The sequence below is a fragment of the Leptopilina heterotoma genome, unplaced genomic scaffold (genome assembly GCF_015476425.1).
Source record: "Leptopilina heterotoma isolate Lh14 unplaced genomic scaffold, ASM1547642v1 Lhet_177, whole genome shotgun sequence".
NCBI lineage: Eukaryota > Metazoa > Arthropoda > Insecta > Hymenoptera > Figitidae > Leptopilina > Leptopilina heterotoma.
The window spans coordinates 1,921,708-1,942,035 of NW_025110893.1; the positions used below are offsets into that span (position 1 = coordinate 1,921,708).

General features: G+C 21.6%; 2 protein-coding genes across 5 annotated transcripts in view; one reads left to right on the forward strand and one right to left on the reverse strand.

Annotated features, from left to right (window-relative positions):
* LOC122499860 overlaps positions 1–20,328 on the forward strand; it is a 256,174-nt gene that overhangs the window by 194,252 nt on the left and 41,594 nt on the right. For 2 of the 4 annotated variants that reach the window (XR_006301388.1, XR_006301387.1), the window contains exon 4: positions 6,774–6,818. The exons of 1 other annotated variant lie outside the window; for it this stretch is intronic. The gene's annotated coding sequence lies outside the window, so the exon portion shown is untranslated. Of the gene's footprint in view, positions 1–6,773; positions 7,159–20,328 lie in introns of those variants that run through there. One more of the 4 variants, XM_043608396.1, reaches the window with a different exon arrangement.
* LOC122499858 (sialin) overlaps positions 14,642–20,328 on the reverse strand; it is a 55,903-nt gene continuing 50,216 nt past the window's right edge. Inside the window, exons 7-8 of the mRNA XM_043608393.1 lie at positions 19,453–19,585; positions 14,642–15,220 (exon numbers count right to left, since the gene is read on the reverse strand). Of these exons, the coding sequence (XP_043464328.1) occupies positions 14,766–15,220; positions 19,453–19,585 (588 nt within the window). The 3' untranslated portion in view covers positions 14,642–14,765. The remainder of the gene's footprint in view (positions 15,221–19,452; positions 19,586–20,328) is intronic.

The window sequence follows — 20,328 nt, forward strand, 5'->3', positions numbered from 1 at the left end:
TAACGTCAATTTTTAGAAATAATTGAATTTTGAAAAAGTTTCTTATTTAAAATCTTTGAAAATCTGAATTTTTCGTATTTTTAACAAACAATTCTGTAGAATTAACTTTTTTGAAGAAGTTTAATTGAATTTTTTTTTAAATTGTATGAACTTTTTATTTGCTATTATATATTTAAATAAAGAATTTTCGAATCATTGAAATTTCACGTAAAATTGAATTGTAAACAAATGGATTTAAAAATTCTCAAAAAAAAAAACTTTTTCAAAAATGATTAAAATGTGAATCTTGATTTAAAGAAAAATTTTAGTTAAAAATTGTAGAAATTAATAAATGAATTCAAGAAAATATGTTTGAAAAAGTTTCCAGTAACAATATTTTTCATGTTATATAAAATATCGAAAAGTTTTGATTTTGAAATTTTTGAAAATCTTAATTCTAATGGAAGAATGGTAATGATTAAATATTTGTTGAAAAAAGAAGTTAATAATGTTTTTTGAATAATTTTATTATTTTACTATGAAAAGAAATTCGCATATAAATAAATGTAATAGAAAATTTTTTAGAGTATCTAATCATTTTTAGAATGAATCAGAATTTTTCTTTAATAGAGAAAAAGTAAAAATTTTGTCTGGAAATTAAGGAAAAGTCAGGGAGAAACAAAATTAAATTTTTCTGGCAACCCTGATTAAAAATATTAATTTTAATTATCTATTAGAATCAATTAATTACTAATGAATTAAAAATCTATATTTTAATGAAACGAAATAAAAGAAAGTTTGAAAAAAATCGCGAATAAAAATTGTCTTTTTTTTGCATCGCAATTCGTATATGTATATCTAGACGCATGAATTTTTATCGCGCGAAGTTGAAAGTCTTCGCAATCTTCTGAATGAGCAATGAAGAAGGACGGCGTGTATAGGTGTATATAAAGAGAGAGAGTGAGAGATGTAAGTCTGCGACGTTGAATCTTTCGTGCCATTCTTGAGCAGAGAGCCTTGAATATAGGCAATCGGATCGGCACATCGTTAGGAACGTTAGACGCAAGGAATATTAGGTATGCCCGTAAAATCTTTAGACTGCAGCACTGAATTCAGTTGCTATTTCGTCGATAGCAGGAGTGAAGGATAAGTGAGGAGGGCGCGTGGTGAATATTTGCCGCGGTGAGACCGCCCGTCCAACAGTCAACTATCAGATGAACATAATGAAAAGAAGTTGGAGTGTGCGCGTTGAGGCTAGTGGCGAGAGACGGGCGCGCGCGCACGCCAGCAACTTGTCATTTATACCCTCCTCATCAGTTGTGATTAACTAAGGTTTAATCAGCTTTACCAAGCTAAACTTCTTTTGTCAACATGCACGGTGCATGATAATCCGAGAGGCTATCTTCTCAGGTCCCAGACAGGACCGTAGAAACAGAATCCCTCTCTCTCTCTCTCTTTCTCTTTTTTTCTCTCCTCTCTCTTTTCTCTCTCTTTCTGTCTCTTTTTCTCTCTCTCTCTCTCTCTCTTTCGCTCTCTCTTTCTATCTTCTTTTTTTTCTCTCTCTTTCGCTCTCTTGTTCGCAGAAAAAGAAAAAGAGAGCGAAAGAGAGAGAAAAGAAGATAGAAAGAGAGAAAAAAGAGGGACAGAACGATAGAAGAAGAAGAGAGGGGGGGACTAGATCGCCTCTCCCTCTCGCGTTTCGCACTTTTATTCCGCGACGTGGCGCCAACGCAGACTCCTACTGCTCCTACTCTCAGAGATTCGCGGATATTCCTCAAGCGGTAAATTCGACATTATTTTAAATTTCTCTTTCACTCGGCTTTTATTTATCATGTAACAAGAGATTAGTCGACCACTAGAGGTAGATCAGTTGTGTTTGGTCCCTTTGAATGGTTGGCGGGGGTGAAAAAAACCAAGAAGAAACAATTTTCTTTTTTTTCAATATATTGCCCACTAAATATTTATCAAACATAATTTATTTCTAATCAATTTATTATTCAAGTCAATTTTTTTCCTTTTAGTAGAATAATATTTAACTACAGCAAAAATTCGCGCGCTTACGTTGCGCGGCAAACTTTTTGCTTGCTTTTTTTTAAATATAATTAACAACTTTGAAAATAATAGAACGTAAAAATTTTTAATTCAAATTTATTTTCATAAAAAGTAAAATATGAATTGGAAAATAGTTTTAATATTATAACTATATATAATATAATCTATTCTGACACAGGAAATTCAAGGAAAAGTCAGAGATTTTTATTTCATTTTATTAATCGAATTTCTTGAAAAATTTTATTAAAATTCGTCAAAAGAATGCAATTATTTAAAAATTTGTCAGGCAAAATTCTTTATGATTATTCAATATTTCAAGAAACATTCAATTATTCAATAAATTATTTAATCTTGTATCTAAATAATTGAGTTCTCGTATATAGAATTCTCTAATAAAAATTTATTTATATAAATGAATTTCACTTAAAATCAATTATTAGAAATAATGAATATTTATAGAAGAATTTTAGTTAAAAACAATTAAAAAAATTTAATTTTGGAGACGTTTTAAATGATTGCGGAAATTCAATCATTTTTAAAAATTTTAATAAAATTCTTTGCAAAATTTCAATTATTTTCAAAAATTAGAAAAAAATTCTCGTTGAAATTTAAATTATATCTTCGTAAAAAATAAAATCCTTACTCGAAATTTAATTATTTTCAAAAATTTTAATGAAATACTTGTCAAAAATTTCAATTATTTCCGAAAATGTTCCTGAATTCAATGATTTTTATTATTTACTATTTTATTAAAATTTTCCAAAGTAATTTAATTGTTTAAAAACATTTTTATGAAATTTTACTCAAACATTAAATTATTTTCATAAATAGTAAAAATTTTACTAGAATTCAATTATTTAAAAAATTTTTCGCAATAGTTCAATTATTATTTTCATAATAATAATAAAATTCTTTTAGGAATTCAATTATTTCCATGAATTATAAAACTCATCGCAGAATTTCAATTTCAGAATTTCAAATTTCTATTTCAATTTTTAACACAATTTTAATTGAATTTCTCGAAAAATGTAATTATTTCTTAAAAATTTTATTAAAATTATTTGTCAAAAGAATTCAATTATTTAATAAAAAAATTTTCAAATTATTAGCAATAATTCGATTTTTTTGATAAATAATAAAATTATTTTAGCAATTCAATTATTTTCATGAATAATAAAACTTATCGCCCGCGAATTCCAATTATTTTTAATACAATTTTAATTGAATGTCCCGAATAATGTAATTATTCTTGAAAATGTTATTATTTTGACAAAAGAATTCAATTATTTAAAAATTTGGCAGGTAAAATTCTTTATAAGAATTAAATTTTTAAGAAACATTCAATTATTCAATATAAGTAATTTACTTTTGTATTTAAATAATTGAATTCTCGTAGAATTTTTGAATAAAAATTGATTTGAATATGAATTTCAGTTTTAATTTCAGATAATTGAATATGAAAATTATTTTTATAATTTAAAATTATAAATTTAAAAACTAAATTATTATTATAGTTTTTAAGAAGTTACAGTAACATTATTCTTATAATATGAAAAATAATAATTTTAGCACTCGATCCTCTTCATATTTCATAACAATATTTTTAAAGTTGTTTAATTTCAAAATTTGAATTTGAAATTTTTTAAAATCTTAATTCTAGTGGAAAAATAATAATAATTAAACATATATTAAAAAAAGAAGTTGTTTGATGTTTTTGAATAATTTTACAATTAAAGAAATTTGTAAATAAATTTAACTGAAATTTTTTTCCAATAAAATGTTTTCCTTTCTTTTCTAAAAATTCAAAAATTTTCAATTTCATTTTCAATTAAAATTTCTAATTGTCAAAGAGAATTTATAAACATTCTTTTCCTTTATTTTTGAAAAACTGTGAATTTTATTAAAACAATTGTAACTAAGAAATAGAAATGATGTAAATTATTTCCTTATGAAAATTGAAAATTTTCTACAAAAATATTAATAAACAGGAATTTTGAATGTTTTTCTTCCCAAAAGAAAAAAATGAGTTTGTATAAAATATTGTTATTGAGAAATAAAAATTACGCATAAAATGGGTATTTATTTCCTATTTCTTAATCATATTTTTTTTACAAAGTTTCTATTTTTTATAAATAAAATGGAGAAAAATTTGCATAATAATCAGTCAAACGAAATTTGTTATAGAGACAAATATATAATAAACAAAATGGGTGGGGGGAGACTGGAGCTAAATGTTAAATATTAATATGAAATAATTAATTATTAATTAATTCATTAATTATTTAAAATAATAATAATTATATTTATAATAATAATAAAAATAGTCGCTTGTAAAAGCGTGAATAGTGTACTAAAAAGACAAGGGTGTAATTTTATGAATAAATAATAATAATTTGCAGATTGAATAATATTAATATTTATTAATAGAAATAATAATAATTATTATTTTCGTTAATATTATTAATAGTAAATTGATAGTAATAGTATTAATCACAATTAAATACTATCAATAAAAATACACGTGTTTATAATATGTAAATTATTTGCGTAAATAAAAAAAAATATTGAAACGGCCAAAAAGCAGGATCGAATAAAAATGAACGAAACTAGAAGAGAAATAATAATTGAAATACTTTAAACTGAATGAAATTGAAAGTAGAATAGGAAAATATGGATTTATAAGTGAATAAGGAGACATGAGTTTCGTGAGAGATAAGACAATATAATTGTATGCTTCGTGTGGTTTCTGTTATCCTGATATGAGGTCGCACCGCCGCAGCGCCACGCGTCACGGCGAGCACCACCGCAACGCTCGGCGTCCGTACGCCGACAACAACAATAGTATATTTACTGCATACAATTGTCCAGACCAGACAAACGAAATCGCCCTTCTTCCCTTCTCTCTCTCACTCTCACCTTTTCCATCGCCTCTCTGTTTGCGTCATGAATTGCCTGAAAATTATTAAACACAGTTTCCGCATGCGGCCGCGAGTTACGCAAAAGTCAACTACGACAATAATTATAATAGTAACCATATCTCGTCAAGTTTTTGCGCGCACTCGATTGGATTTGAAAATTTTCGTAGGGAAACTTCTTTATCATTGGTTTTTATAGTCTAGAGACATCTGGTGAACGTTCCTTAAAAATCGAGGGGAAGAAATTAATGTCGGTAATATCAACAGTCGGTAAGGTCAATTTCAAGAGTTTCTTTGATTTTAAAAGCGAGAAATTGATTTTACCTACTGTTAGTATTTTTTTCTGTATTTCTTTTGTGCTCTTTTTTTCACAACAAATCATTATTTTTTTTTCATTTTCTGGCTCGTTTAAATTGAATTAATTATTTGAATTAATTTAAATAATTTTATGAATAAATAGAATTAATTACTTAAATTAATTGAATTAATTTAACCTCTTAACTGCCATGGCAAATATTTGACGGACAAAATCTTTGCCATGGCAGTTAAGGGGTTAATTAACAAAATTAATTAACGTATTTAATTAAATTGAATTTTAGTATCAAACGATTTATTTACTTTCGAGTAAAAATCATAATTTTACATGTTTTCCTCTAAATTATCGACTGTAGATTAAATGGAAATCTATTTTTAATTTTATTTAAAATTCAGTTTAAAAAGAATTTGTAGAATTTTTCTACAATGCTTCTGCAAAATAATTCTACAAAAATTCTAGTGAATACTTTTATTGAATTTCTCTAGAATAATTCCCCCAATTTTATTTCTTTGATTTCATACTATAAATAATTATTAATTGCAATTTATTTATTCTTGTAATTTACAATACTGTTCATTATTTTATAACTGAAACGAAACAATTTTCCTATCTTCACTATACTTTTAAGTACTATGCTTGCTTCGTTTCGTTTGTGAGAGAATTTTCATGCCATCTGGACGGCAGTTCAAAGAAATGAATTGGCGCGAAATTCAAAAAAAGAAAAATTAATTAATAGCATTAGAGAGAATTATAATAATTAAAAATTTACAATTAAATGTAATTAGTAATTTATTTATTATTACTTAAATTATAATTAAGTATTACCTAATTTATTATTAATTATCAATTAAAAATTAATATTTTTAATGTATTTTAAATATGTTTATATCTTTAAAAAAAATTTTTACCTATTATTTACTATAATTCGTTAAGAAATCCTATTTGCTTCATTTCGTTTGTGAGAGAATTTTCATGCCCTCTAGGCGACAATTTAAAGAACTGTATTGGCGGGAAATTCAAAAAAGGAAAAATTTAATTAATAGTATATTAATGTTAATAATTATTCATTTACAAATTATTAATAATTAATTAATATCAATAAGAAAAATAATTAATTAATTTGTTAATTAATATCTAATAAAAAAAATAATAAATTAATTAATTTGTTAATTAAAATAAATAAATTAAAAAATTCGTTAACAATAATTTAATAAATATTTGCCATTAAATATAAAAATTGAAAAATATTGTATGGAAAATTAATAATTATTGCTTATAATTATAAAACAACCCAACAATTTGGGTATATAAAATTAATAATAGTATAATTTTTGAAATTAAAATCTCTTTATTTTTTTTATTACATGTACATTTTTCACGGGAAGACATGAAAAAATTTGAATATTCGTTCATAATGTTTTATACAAAAAAAAAATGTCTTATACAGTAAATTAGCTAATTATCATGGCTCATACTAATTGTAAACATATCACAACTTTGGTTTGTTTCAGTTTTCACGATGTTACTATATAACGTGCAAGCTTAACGTATTACAGGTATTTAAATTACTATTTACTATCTAGATTAGTTAAAATTTACATTACATACTTCAATAATTGCGTTAATTTATTTGAAATTGCCGAAATATTTATTTTCCTTTGCAACTTTTTTGCAGAAATAATTAAAATTCGAAGGGTTTTTTTTTGGTGTAAAACTACCAAAAAAATATTTTTTTATAATTAATTTACATTCAATTGGTTTACTGTTAATTTTACTTGGTTTGTTAATTGTAAATTTACTTTTAATTAATCTCATTTAATTTTGATTAATTTAATTAATTTATTTATTAACATTATAATATAATAACCAAAAAAAAAATTATTGTAATATTATAATAACTATTATGCCTCAATTATTGTTACAATTATCATATTATCAAAATTATAATAATAAAAATAATAATAATAATAATAATAATAATAATAATAATAATAATAATAATAATAATAATAATAATAATAATAATAATAATATAATTATAACAATTATGTTTCCTAATTATTATGGCAATTATTATAATTATTTTGTTCAAACTATTCTTTTATTTATTATAATTATAATAATAAAAATAGTAAAAATAAAAATAATAATAATTATTATTATTTTGTTATATTTTTTTTATTATTAACATAATAATAATTACTATTATTTTTACCATTATTATTTATAATTATATATTTTTTATACATATAATTATAATTAATATTACATATATTATTATATTATAATAATATAAATAAATTAATGGAAAATTCAATAATGAATTTAATTAACTGTAAATTTACTTTTGATTAGCAATAAATTCAGTTTGAATGGACAGTAAACTTTTAACTATCTGTAAATTTACTTTAAATTAATTTTGTAAATTAATGTTCTAATTATTTAATAATTTACGACATTATTACACGACATTTAACGAGTGTGTTTCAATTCTCGCATAAAAGTCACAAATAAGTATTTTCAGACGAACTATACATTGAATAGTTTTGCTAATAATACTATCACTTTTTCTGTATTGAATTATTTCAACAAAAAAAAAAATAATAAAATAAAAAAAAATAAAATAAAAAAAATAAAATAAAATAGAAAAAAAATTTAACAGCAGGAAGAAAATTCAAAAAGTGTACTTTGAACTTTCTATAATGCATAATTTGTGCGGCTAAAATAAAATATTTACTTTAAGTGCTGATGCAGCACTAATTTTACATAATATATACTTAATTTAGAACTCTTGAAGAAAAACAAACAAAATCCAATTTTCATGACAAACAATAATATTTTGTTTGGTTAAAGTCAATAATTTTGTTTTAACGTTTATTAGGTTATGAATTTTAATTTTCTTCAAGTTTTCTAATTTTAATTTTTCTTTATTTATATATTCGTGTATTTATATAATATTTTTATATATGAATGTTGTTACAGGGTAAGAATTCCTGAAGTGGGCAACGGATTTTCCAAGGTTTGCAATTTCTATAATAAACTTTATAAAAATAAAGTACGAATAGAGGGACAAACAGTCACCAAGTTTTATTTGAAAATATTTATTTGTTTATTTTTTATAAACAATTTAATTTTAATGTAACATTTTTTTAAAACATTTATATCTCAGAACTGGATTATCGGATTTTGATGAAAATTTTTGGACACAATTAATGAAGATTTCAGCTTTTTAAGGAAAATTATTTCAATGTTGAAAAAAATTATTTATTGTAAAAAATAATTGTTAATAATAAACAAATGAATAATTAATTGTGTTCTGGACCTTTTTCGTAAAATTTTTTTTCAGAAACTTAAACTATATAAATCAAGGATTAAATAACTGAAAGAAAAAGTTGGTAGATCGAAATAGTTTATTAACTGTGAATTTTTTTGTGAGCGCGGTCGCGTTGTTCCGTGCGTCGCGGCTTGACGTGGAGCTCCATAAGTTCATTTCACACTCACCACGAACACCAAGTATTCTTAAAAACTGAAATACAGAATAAGTATCTAAAATTTAAGATTATTAGTAGAATTGTTTTACCACATTATTGTTTATACTAGTGACAATAATATGCCAAAATAATTTTTTCATTCAGGTATGTTTAAGAAATGTAATTTACTTTTAATTAAATAAATTTCACTTTGTTGGTGTTTAACTAGTATTTTTGTTTTAATTTTCTACTAAATTTGTAAATAAATAAAAAATGTTTTAGTTAAAAGTAAAAATTTAAATTTCTGTTATGGAATTTTATCGAAACTGGTAAAATTTCGTCTAAAGTAAAGATTTTAAATTTGCTTATGTTGGATTTATTTTTTTAATATCATCAACGATAATTTGAAGAAAAAAAACTGTTTATTACTCAGAAGACAATATTTTACACTTGGAATGTTTTCAATTTTAATTTTTTGTTCGAGAAACATTGTATAATTTGTTTTATTAATCTAACACAAGGAAATTTGAATTCTCTGCTTTAGACGAAATTTTACCAGTTTCAATAAAAATCCATAACAAAAATTTTAATCTAAAGAAAATTTTTTTACTGTGAACTTTTTACTTATTTAACAAAAACATTTTTTATTTACTTACAAATTTAGTCGAAAATTGAAACAAAAAGACTAGTTAAACACCAACAAAGTGAAATTTATTTAATTGAAAATAAATTACATTTCTTAAAAATACCTTAATAAAATAATTATTTTTACATATTATTGTCACTAGTATAAACAATAATGTGGTAAAATAATTCTACTAATAATCTTAAATTTTAGATAATTATTCTGTATTTCAGTTTTTAAGAATACTCTGTGTTCGTGGTGAGTGTGCAATGAACTTATGGAGCTCCACATCAAGCCGCGTCGCACGGACAATGCGACCGCGCTCACAAAAAAATCCACAGTTAATAAACTATTTCGATCTACCAACTTTTTCTTTCAGTTATATAATCCTTGATTTATATAGTTTAAGGTTCTGAAAAAAAATTTTAGGAAAAAGGTCCAGAACACAATTAATTATTCATTTGTTTATTATTAACAATTATTTTTTACAATAAATAATTTTTTTCAACATTGAAATAATTTTTCTTAAAAAGCTGAAATCTTCATTAATTGTGTCCAAAAATTTTCATCAAAATCCGATAATCCAGTTCTGAGATATAAATGTTTAAAAAAAATGTTACATTAAAATTAAATTGTTTATAAAAAATAAACAAATGAATATTTTCAAATAAAACTTGGTGACTGTTTGTCCCTCTATTAGTACTTTATTTTTATAAAGTTTATTATAGAAATTGCAAACCTTGGAAAATCCGTTGCCCACTTCAGGAATTCTTACCCTACAGTGAATTATAATAATTCACTGTTTTTTTTTTGTACAGAATTCACTTATAGACTATTAGAAAATTGATGAATAAAATTTTTTATGAAAATGAGTATACGATTCAAGACGAAGCGAAATTTCTCGTAAAAATAATAATTTTGATAAAACGAATGAAATAAAATTAAAATTTTTCTAAAATAAATTTATTTGCGTCAAATAAAAGTTTATTTATTTACAGAGTCTATACTAAATTATTTATTTGTTTTAAATAAAAATTTTATTTAACGCAAGTAAGATTTTTATTTGAACTGCAAATAAAATTAATTTAAAACAATTCAAATTTATTTGGACCAAATAAAATGAGGCCTCAATAAAATTCATTAGAGTTAAGAAAGTTTACTGAAAACAAATATAATTTATTTGTTAAAAAAAATTATATTTGGTTTCAATACATTTTTTTTCTACAATTTATTTTTTTCAAATAAATTATAGATACTTACTTGGTTTTAATAAATTTTCTTTTTTTCTAGTGAATTTTATAATAAAGTTTCTTAATAAAATTCATTTGAGAAAAATAAAATTTATTGGAAGCAAACATAATTTATTTGCTCCAAATAAATTATATTTGGTTCCAGTAAATTTTCTTTTTTTCTAGTGAATTTTATAATAAAGTTTCTTAATAAAATTCATTTAGAAAAAATAAAAGAAAATTTATTGGAACAAAATATAATTTATTTGGAAAATAAACAAATAAATTATATTTGATTACGTAAAATTTTATTTTTTTAAATGAACTTTATTCAGAAACTTTATGAAAAAAAAATTCATTAGAAAAAAGAAAATTTATTCAAATCAAATATAATTTATTTGGAACAAATAAATAGTTTAGTAGGCTCTGAGTCAAATATACCTTTTTTCTGCTTGTATTTTTAAACCAAATTGTGGATAAAATTTCAATTTATTCTGAACTAGCTGTCGTACCCGTCTTCGACGGGTTTTAGTTTCTACCAATACATTTAAGTTTCTACCAATCTGGAAAATCAGGAAATAGCTAGGGAATTTAATTTGACCGGAAAAAAATAATAATTAGTTACCATTATAGCTATTTTAGTAGGAAAATATTACTATTTGAATCAGTGATTGACTTTTTGTTATCAAATTAGTTATTTTAACCAATTCAAATGCAGAGAACAATATTTATCAATTTGTAGTACTTTAATTAATGTATTAAAAAAATTAAATTTTCCATACAGTTTTTGGAGTTATAGTAGAGTCTAATTGGAACTTATTGTATCGCAAGTAGACCCTACGTTACGACTGCTAAAACCTAACATAAGACCTAAATTTTAGGCTGAAAGTAGGGCTTAAATTTTGACTCGGGTCTGTTTTCATAAATATTATACATCAATAAAAATTGAAGTAAAAAGCAATTTTTTAAAAGCGAATTAATATAATGAAACTTTTTCTTAATTTGATAGGAAAATTCCCGGTTCGGCATATTCCCAGCTTTTTACAGTTTTTCCCGTTTGGTAGATACCCAGTTAAATGTATTAGTATAAACAGAAAACTGTACGACAGCAAGTAATACAATCTATATTTATATGAACTTAAGAAACAGTATTTTCATAAAATAAGTAAATTTTTATAGCCATTTGTAGATTTATTTATGGATAAAATCAAGTAAATTTAAATTTGACAAAAAAGAGATAAACCGTGAAAAGTTTGGACAAAGCAGGGAATTTTGTTAAACAAAAATAGACACCGTGTTAACTTTTGTCTTTACATTGCTCAAAACATCTCTTAAAGTTAAATCTAGAGTTAAAATGAAAAAACGTTTTAACATGTAAGTTTTTGCCTAGTGGCATAATATGCTTGTATTGTATCACAGGTGACTTACAATTCTTGACATCCTGCGAAATCATTTTAATCATAAAAAATTTCCATTTTCAATATTTCTGAACTTCTTGAAAATATTAGATTGATTTGATAAATAATTTTGAATTGCACTATTTTGACATCAAAATATTAATCAGAGACTCCAAAAATACTACTGAATTATACTTCATATAGTAATTAGTATCGATTTTTTGATATATTGAAAATTTTTTTATATTTCTTGTAGGATAGTATTTTTTGCAAAATTATGATAAAATCTGACTAAATAACATATAATATTCATTTTTAGAAAGTTTAAAAGCTATCCATTAAAAATTATGAAATTTGGAAATTTTCCATTTTTCAAGTTTTTGAAAATATTTTTATATTTACATCTTAGTTGTAGAATAGTATTTTTTGAAAAATTATGCTAAAATGTGACCAAATAACATGTAATACTCAAATATAGAAAGTTTAAAAGCAATCCATAAAAAAATGTAAAATTTTGAAATTTTCGATTTTTTGAAAACATTTTTATACTTACATATTAGTTATAGGACTTTATTTTTTGCAAAGTTATGCTATAATATGACTAAATAACATATAATACTCAAGTGTATAAACTTCAAAAGCAATCCATGAAAAATAAAAAATTTTGAAATTTTCGATTTTTTGAATTTTTTGAAAAAATTGAATATCTCCCGTTCTAATTAATATTTTTTTAATCTGTAAATTTATAAACCTTCCTTGGGTCAATACCTAATAACCTACCAAGTTGGACTTAAATCGATTCACATGTTTTTGTGTGATTGGGGTACAAAGTTTTTGTGACAGACAAACATACATACATACATACATACATACATACATACATACATACATACATACATACATACATACATACATACATTAAATTTTTTAAGAACATTTTTGGAATCTCTGATGTCCATAATAACTAATCATGTTAACATTTTGAAGTTTTAAGCAATGTACAGACAGACATCTGATTTTATTAATAAGGATAGAAAAAAAATTTTATTTTGCTATACTTCATAAATTAATTATTCAGTTATTCCTTCAATTAATTAACTTGGGTAAAAATTTTTGCAATCTCATAAAAAATGAGGTCTTGTTTTAGTAAATTTTGTAAAATTTCTCGAAAGTTATTCTACAATATTTTTCAAAATATTTTCACGAGGCTAATTTATTTTTAATTAATTAAAATAATTAATTGTTGTGTCAATTTTCAAAAGTTAATAAATCCATTTTCAAAAAACGTGAAGTTTAGCACATTAATTTTAAATTTAAAATTAGTTTTTTATTGTTATTTATTTATTTATTTATTTATTTATTTATTTATTTATTTATTATTGTTATTGCGAATTTATTATTATCATCACTTCAATTTCAATCATCGATAATTTCAACAATTTTTTATCTATTATTGTTATTTTTATTGTTATTATTATTATTATTATTATGCTTAGTATTATTTTTACTATTATGTTTATTATTATTATTTTTATTATTATAACTATTGTTGGTGTTGTTGTTATTTTTTGTTATAATTATAATTGTTGATATTAATATTATTATTATTATTATTTTTATTATTATTATTTATTTTAATATTATTATTTTTATTTAGTATTATTATTTTTAAATATTAATAGAATGTGAACTTCAGAATATTAATCTGTCACTGTTGAATTTAATTAAAAAATTAAATTAACAATAATTTTTTAGTTTATAAAAATTTGGACCCAAAAAAGGTCATTTTTAATTTTCTTCTTTACTGGGAAAAAATTTCCAAATCATTTAAATTCCCTAATTATAATAATTTTTTAATTAAAAGTAAAACGCCTTTAATTTAAAAAAGTTTTTTATAAATAATTTGCTACAATTTTTCTTTCCTCAAATTCTCGAAATAAAAAAAAATACATGGATCTATCAACTTTTGATACTTTTGATTATTCCTCAATTAATTTATTAATTTTTATTATTCTTCTTTTTTATTCAATTATTTTTGATTCGTATTTAATTTATTTTTAGTTAATTAATTTATTTTAATTTATTTATTTTTCAAATATGTTTGAAATGAATTGTTAATTATTAATTAAATTAAATTAATTATTTTTCATTCATATTTAATTTATTTTTGATTCTTAAAATTTCTATTTAAATTTAATTAGGTACTATTCGTACACATTTCATTATTTTTCCTATTTACAATTATTAAGTTAAAAAATTGTTTTCTTTATACTCAGTAAAAAATTTTCGAAAAAGTTTTTTAAAAAAAATTATTTTTACGTACAAAGTTCGCTTTTAAAATTTTCTCTTTAAAAAAAATTGATTAAGAAAAAAAAAATTATGATGGTCATGATTTATGCGCATTGCGTCTACTGTCAAATACTATGGCAATAAATTATCACCATTTCGAGTCGTATTTTAATTTATTGACGAAAAACCGAACACTTTTCTATACTCTTTCTCTCTCGCTTGAAAATCGGAGCGTCAATTATTAGTCGTTTTTTATATTAATTCACCAAACCAAGTGTTCGTTTTTTTTCCAAAAATTTCTTCTTTTTCAAATTTTTAGAAAAAATTTTCAAATTTAAATATTTAATTTTCTAATTTTTTTTAAATAAAAAAAAAAATATTTAAAAAGTTTAAAAATTAAAAAATTAAATATTTAAAAGCAAATGAAATATTTTCAAAAAATTAAAATTCCTTTTTTTCAAAGTAATCAAAAATTCTAAAATAGAAAAATCAACTATGACACGGAATTTTGATTCTTGAGTGGCACTGACTCCTCATTATCATTTTCATTTTCTAATTTTGCTTTTTTCTTATCAATTTCCTCGTCCTCGGGACTATTCCATTTTTGTAAATTCCCAGTGCCAAATATTGCAAATGCAATTGCACCGATAATATAAGTCGCTGAGAGAATATAGAAAATAATTCGCCACTGAGAAAATGTACTGGATTTTTCATTTGTTATAATTCCCACCATATATGTACTCAGGAATCCGCCCAATGAACTTAAAGTATTTGCAATGCCAAATATTGTGCCGGAAAAATTTGGAGCAATATCGAGACCATTACCAAGATATCCGGCAGTTACCGCTCCATTTAGTGTCAAGGCCAATGTGAAAATAGTCACTGATGTCGCTCGATCATTTCCCAAATTTGCTTGTAGTATCATCAAAAGTCCTGGACTCATTACAGCTTTATGGGGGAGAAAGGAAAACAAAAATTATTATTGTAAGGAAATTATTTTTTTTCAATGATAATTTTTCAATTATTGAGAATTAAATTGGAGAAATCGGAGTTTTTATTGGATTTAATATTTTTATTTTTAATTTTATTCCATTTAAATTGCACGCCCAAAAAAAAGATTTATTTTAGAGCCAACTAGACTTTTTATTGGTTCAAATAAATTTTATTTCGTTTAAATGAACTTTATTTGGTTCAAATAATGTTTATTTGGTTCAAAGAAACTTTATTCGGTTCAAATGAACTTTATTTGATTGAAATAAATTTCATTTGGTTCAAAAAAACTTTATTTGGTTCAATGAAATTTTATTTGGTTCAAGTGAACTTTGTTCAATGAAATTTTATTTGGTTCAAGTGAACTTTCTTCAATGAAATTTTATTTGGTTCAAATAAATTTCATTTAGTTCAAAAAAACTTTAATTGGTTCAAATAAAATTGGTTCAAGTAAACTTGTTTCAAATAAATTTTATTTGGTTCAAGTAAACTTTGTTCAAAGAAATTTTATTTAGTTCAAATAAATTTAAATCTTTATTTGGTTGAAATAAATTTCATTTGGTTCAAAAAAAAATTTATTTGGTTGAAATAAATTTCATTTGGTTCAAATAAATTTTATTTAGTTCAAGTCAACTTCGTTCAATGAAATTTTATTTGGTTCAAATAAACTTGGTTCAAATAAATTTTATTTGGTTCAAGTAAACTTTGTTCAAAGAAATTATGATTTGGTTCAAATAAATTAAAATTTTTATTTGGTTGAAATAAATTTCATTCGGTTAAAAAAAAACTTTATTTGGTTCAAGTGAACTTTTTTCAATGAAATTTTATTTGGTTCAAATAAATTTAAATCTTTATTTGGTTCAAAAAGACTTTATTTAGTTGAAATAAAATTGGCTCAAGTAAACTTGGTTCAAATAAATTTTATTTGGTTCAAATAAATTTAAATCTTTATTTGGTTGAAATAAATTTCATTTGGTTCAAAGAAAAACTTTATTTGGTTCAAGTGAACTTTTTTCAATGAAATTTTATTTGATTCAAATGAATTTAAATCTTTATTTGGTTCAAAAAAACTTTATTTGGTACAAATAAAATTGGTTCAAGTAAACTTGGTTCAAATAAATTTGGTTCAAATAAATTTTATTTGGTTCAAAAAAACTTTATTTGGTTCAAATAAAAGTTGTCTTTATGCCGAGAATTTAAAGAAAATGAAAAAAATTAAAATGAAGGGAAAAAAATTAAAAATGAAATAAAAGAAAATAAAGAGATTAATTAAACAATTAAAAAAGAAAAAAGACAAAAAAGGAAGAAATCAAAAAAATTAAGAAGTGAAAAAGATATTAAATAGAATTTTATATTGAAAATAGAGCGTCCAGTAAAAGCGCGTTTAATAAGCAAAAAGCAGTTCAGATGTCTGGCCAATTAAGGACGACGCCTCTCTTTCCTTGGTTTAAATTTGATCAAAGTTGTTGACTAAATGTTATTAAAATGCTTTACACAATTGTTATTAATCTCGAAAACTTCTTTTTTTTTAATGACAGAAAATCAAATATTTTAGAACTATACATGAATTTTAAACTTCTTAGCTATTTTTATTTTTTACAAAATAAATAAATAGCAATAAAATTAAAAAAAAAAAATAATAAATTTAATAGAAATAATAGATTCAAAAATATTCTTACTATATAATAATACTTTTTAATGTATTCTTAAAATAATAATGTATTTTAATATATTCTTAAATTCTAATAATATATTTGAAAAAAGGATAAGAGAGATAGTCAAATGAAAATTATAGTCCAACTCTACATTTTTCTATTTTTTACATTTTTTATTAATCAATTTGCAATCTATAATAAAAAAATGTTTTTGGAAATAAATATTTAATTTATAATTTTTTTAATCAGTTAGAAATTCAGTAAAAGGGGAATTCTACTAAATTAAAATTTAGGTCAAATGGAACTTCTCTTAAATTTTTCTAATTAAATTTTTGTAATGTACAATTAAAAAGATTTGGAATAATTTAAATTTAGTAAAATTTATAATTGAAAATAATTGATTTTTTTCAAGTATTAATATTAAAATTTTTGAAAATCAACTTTTGAAGAAATTTAATTGCAAATTTTGTGAAAATAAAATTGAATTCTCAATCAAATTTAATGAAAAGTTTTCAAGTTTAAATTTATTAATATGAAAATTAATAAAAACTAGGTTCTAAAAAATAATATGAAATTTTTTTTTTTAAAAAGTAATTTCTAGAATTTTTTTTATTATGGATTTTTAAATTTCAATTATTTTCAATATTTTCAAAAATATAATTCCGCAAATTCAAAGACTAGTACAAAAAATAATACAAACATTAAAATTTTTCAGAATTATTTTTAACATTTTGGAGAAAACAATAATTGTGAGAAAATTTTAAATTAAAAGTCTTCAGAAAATAACTTAGTTTTTTTTTAAATTATACAAAAATTCTTTTAAGAAATTCAATTATTTTCGAAAAATTACATTAGAATATTTTTAAAAAACTAATTCTTAAAATTTTTTTAGCATAATTTTTTTAAGATTTACTTATCTTCGAACAAAGTAAAATAAATTTTTAAAAAAATTTACTTCTTTCGATTCTTATTAAAATTTCGGAAAAATAATTTATATTTGTATCATTAAAATTCTTCAAAAATTTGATTATTTATTTTATATTTTTCAAAAATTCAATTATTTCTAAAAGATTTTGTAAAATTTCAATTATTTTTAAACAATTTTACCAAAATTCAATTGTTTTAAAAAGATTTTGTAAAGTTTCAATTATTTTTAAACGATTCTACCAAAATTCAATTGTTTTAAAAATATTTTATCAAATTTCAATTATTTTTAAAAGATTTTGCCAAATTTCAATTATTTATTTATTTTTAAATGATTTTACCAAAATTCAATTGTTTTAAAAAGATTTTATCAAATTTTAAGTATTTTTAAAAGATTTTGCCAAATTTCAATTATTTATTTATTTTTAAACGATTTTACCAAAATTCAATTGTTTTAAAAATATTTTATCAAATTTTAAGTATTTTTAAAAGATTTTGCCAAATTTCAATTATTTATTTATTTTTAAACGATTTTACCAAAATTCAATTGTTTTAAAAAGATTTTATCAAATTTTAAGTATTTTTAAATGATTTTGCCAAATTTCAATTATTTTTAAAAGATTTTGCCAAATTTCAATTATTTATTTATTTTTAAACGATTTTACCAAAATTCAATTGTTTTAAAAAGATTTTATCAAATTTTAAGTATTTTTAAATGATTTTGACAAATTTCAATTATTTTTAAAAGATTTTGTCAAATTTCAATTATTTATTTACTTTTAAACGATTTTACCAAAATTCAATTGTTTTAAAAAGATTTTATCAAATTTCAATTATTTTTAAAAGATTTTACCAAAATTCAATTGTTTGGAAATTTTTTAATGGTAATAATTGAAAGACGATTATCTTTAAAAAATTATTTCTAAATATTTTTAAAAGAATAATTTTAAGAGTTTCTTTATTATAATTTTTTAAAAATATTATTAACTTTAAAAAAAACATGTACAATAATTACAGTTACAAGATAAAATTTTTGTTGCAACACTGAATTAAATAAACGACTTTTTCGACTTTTTTTGTACTTTTAATCGACTAAAGCGACTTTTTTTGTGTCTTATGGTCGATCCGAGGCCTGGTAAAATTATAATTCGGTTTTATAAAAATTAAACTAATTAAAAAATTCAAAAATTAAAATACACTGAAATTCAGTAAAATGAGAATTTTGCTAAATGAAAATTAGATTAAATAAACAAATGAGAATTCAGCTTAATAAAATTTATGTCAATTAGTTATTCTTTCAATTAAGAATTCCGCCGAGTAAAGTTTAGGTCAAATAGAATTTATAAATTAAAAATAGTTTAAATATTTTGTTCAATGAAAATTCTGCTAAATAAAAATTAGGTCAAATAGTTATTTTGCCTAATGAGAAATATACTGAAGAAAAATTAGATCAAATAGGAAATTATTTATTATTTATTAAATAATTTATTAATTTTATTAATTATTTATTAATTTTATTAATTATTAATTTATGAACTGTCCGATTTCTCCAAAAAAGCTCTTTTTATAAAATTTTCAAGAACATATTTTTTGAAAATGAGTAAAACTCACCAAAAGTTGTGAAGGCCTTTCGGATAAAAGTCACTGAGTATCTATTAGTTTGTCGCAAATAGTCGGCAAGTGTTGACATCGCCAGAGCGAACAGATATTTTCCCAAATATGGCAATGAGGAAAGGAGTCCGTTCTGTAGAAAATAGAAAATCATTATAAACTATAAATTTCACTTATATTGTTAATTTATTGTTGTTAACATTCATTTAGTTTAAGAAAATTTATTTCTATTTCATTTATTTTAATTTAGTTCAGTTTCATTCTATTTACTTTATTTTTATTTAATTTCGTTTAAGATTAAACTAAAATTAAGATTAAAATCTGATCTAGTAGAATTTTACTAACAAATAGTAAAATTTTACTAATTTTTTTTCTTTTATTTCACTAATGAAAATAATTTAATTTACATATAGTTTATTTTAATTTGGTTTAGCTTTGTTTAATTTAATTTCGTTTAGTTTTGTTTAATTTAGTTTTAGATTAGTTTATTTAATTTTCGCTTAGTTTAGTTAACTTTAAATTTTCTATTTATTTCTTTTTGAATAAATTACTAATTTCTATCTCTAATACAAAAAATAAATAAATAAAAAATACAAAACAAGTTACATGTGCAGCATTAAATTAAAAAAAAGTATAATTAACATAAAAACAACTTTTATGTTTCATATGTAACGAAAATTTAATACTAACCATTAAAAAAAAAAGAAAATAATAATTAAACATTATTAAAAATTATACGTTTCACTTGAAAAACAATTTTTATTTTTAAATCATGATTCTGCGAAGTATATTATAAAAAAGAAAAATGAGGAGGAAAAAAAAATGAAAATAAATAAATGCTTGCGAGTATGGTTGTATGAAAATTACGACTTCGAA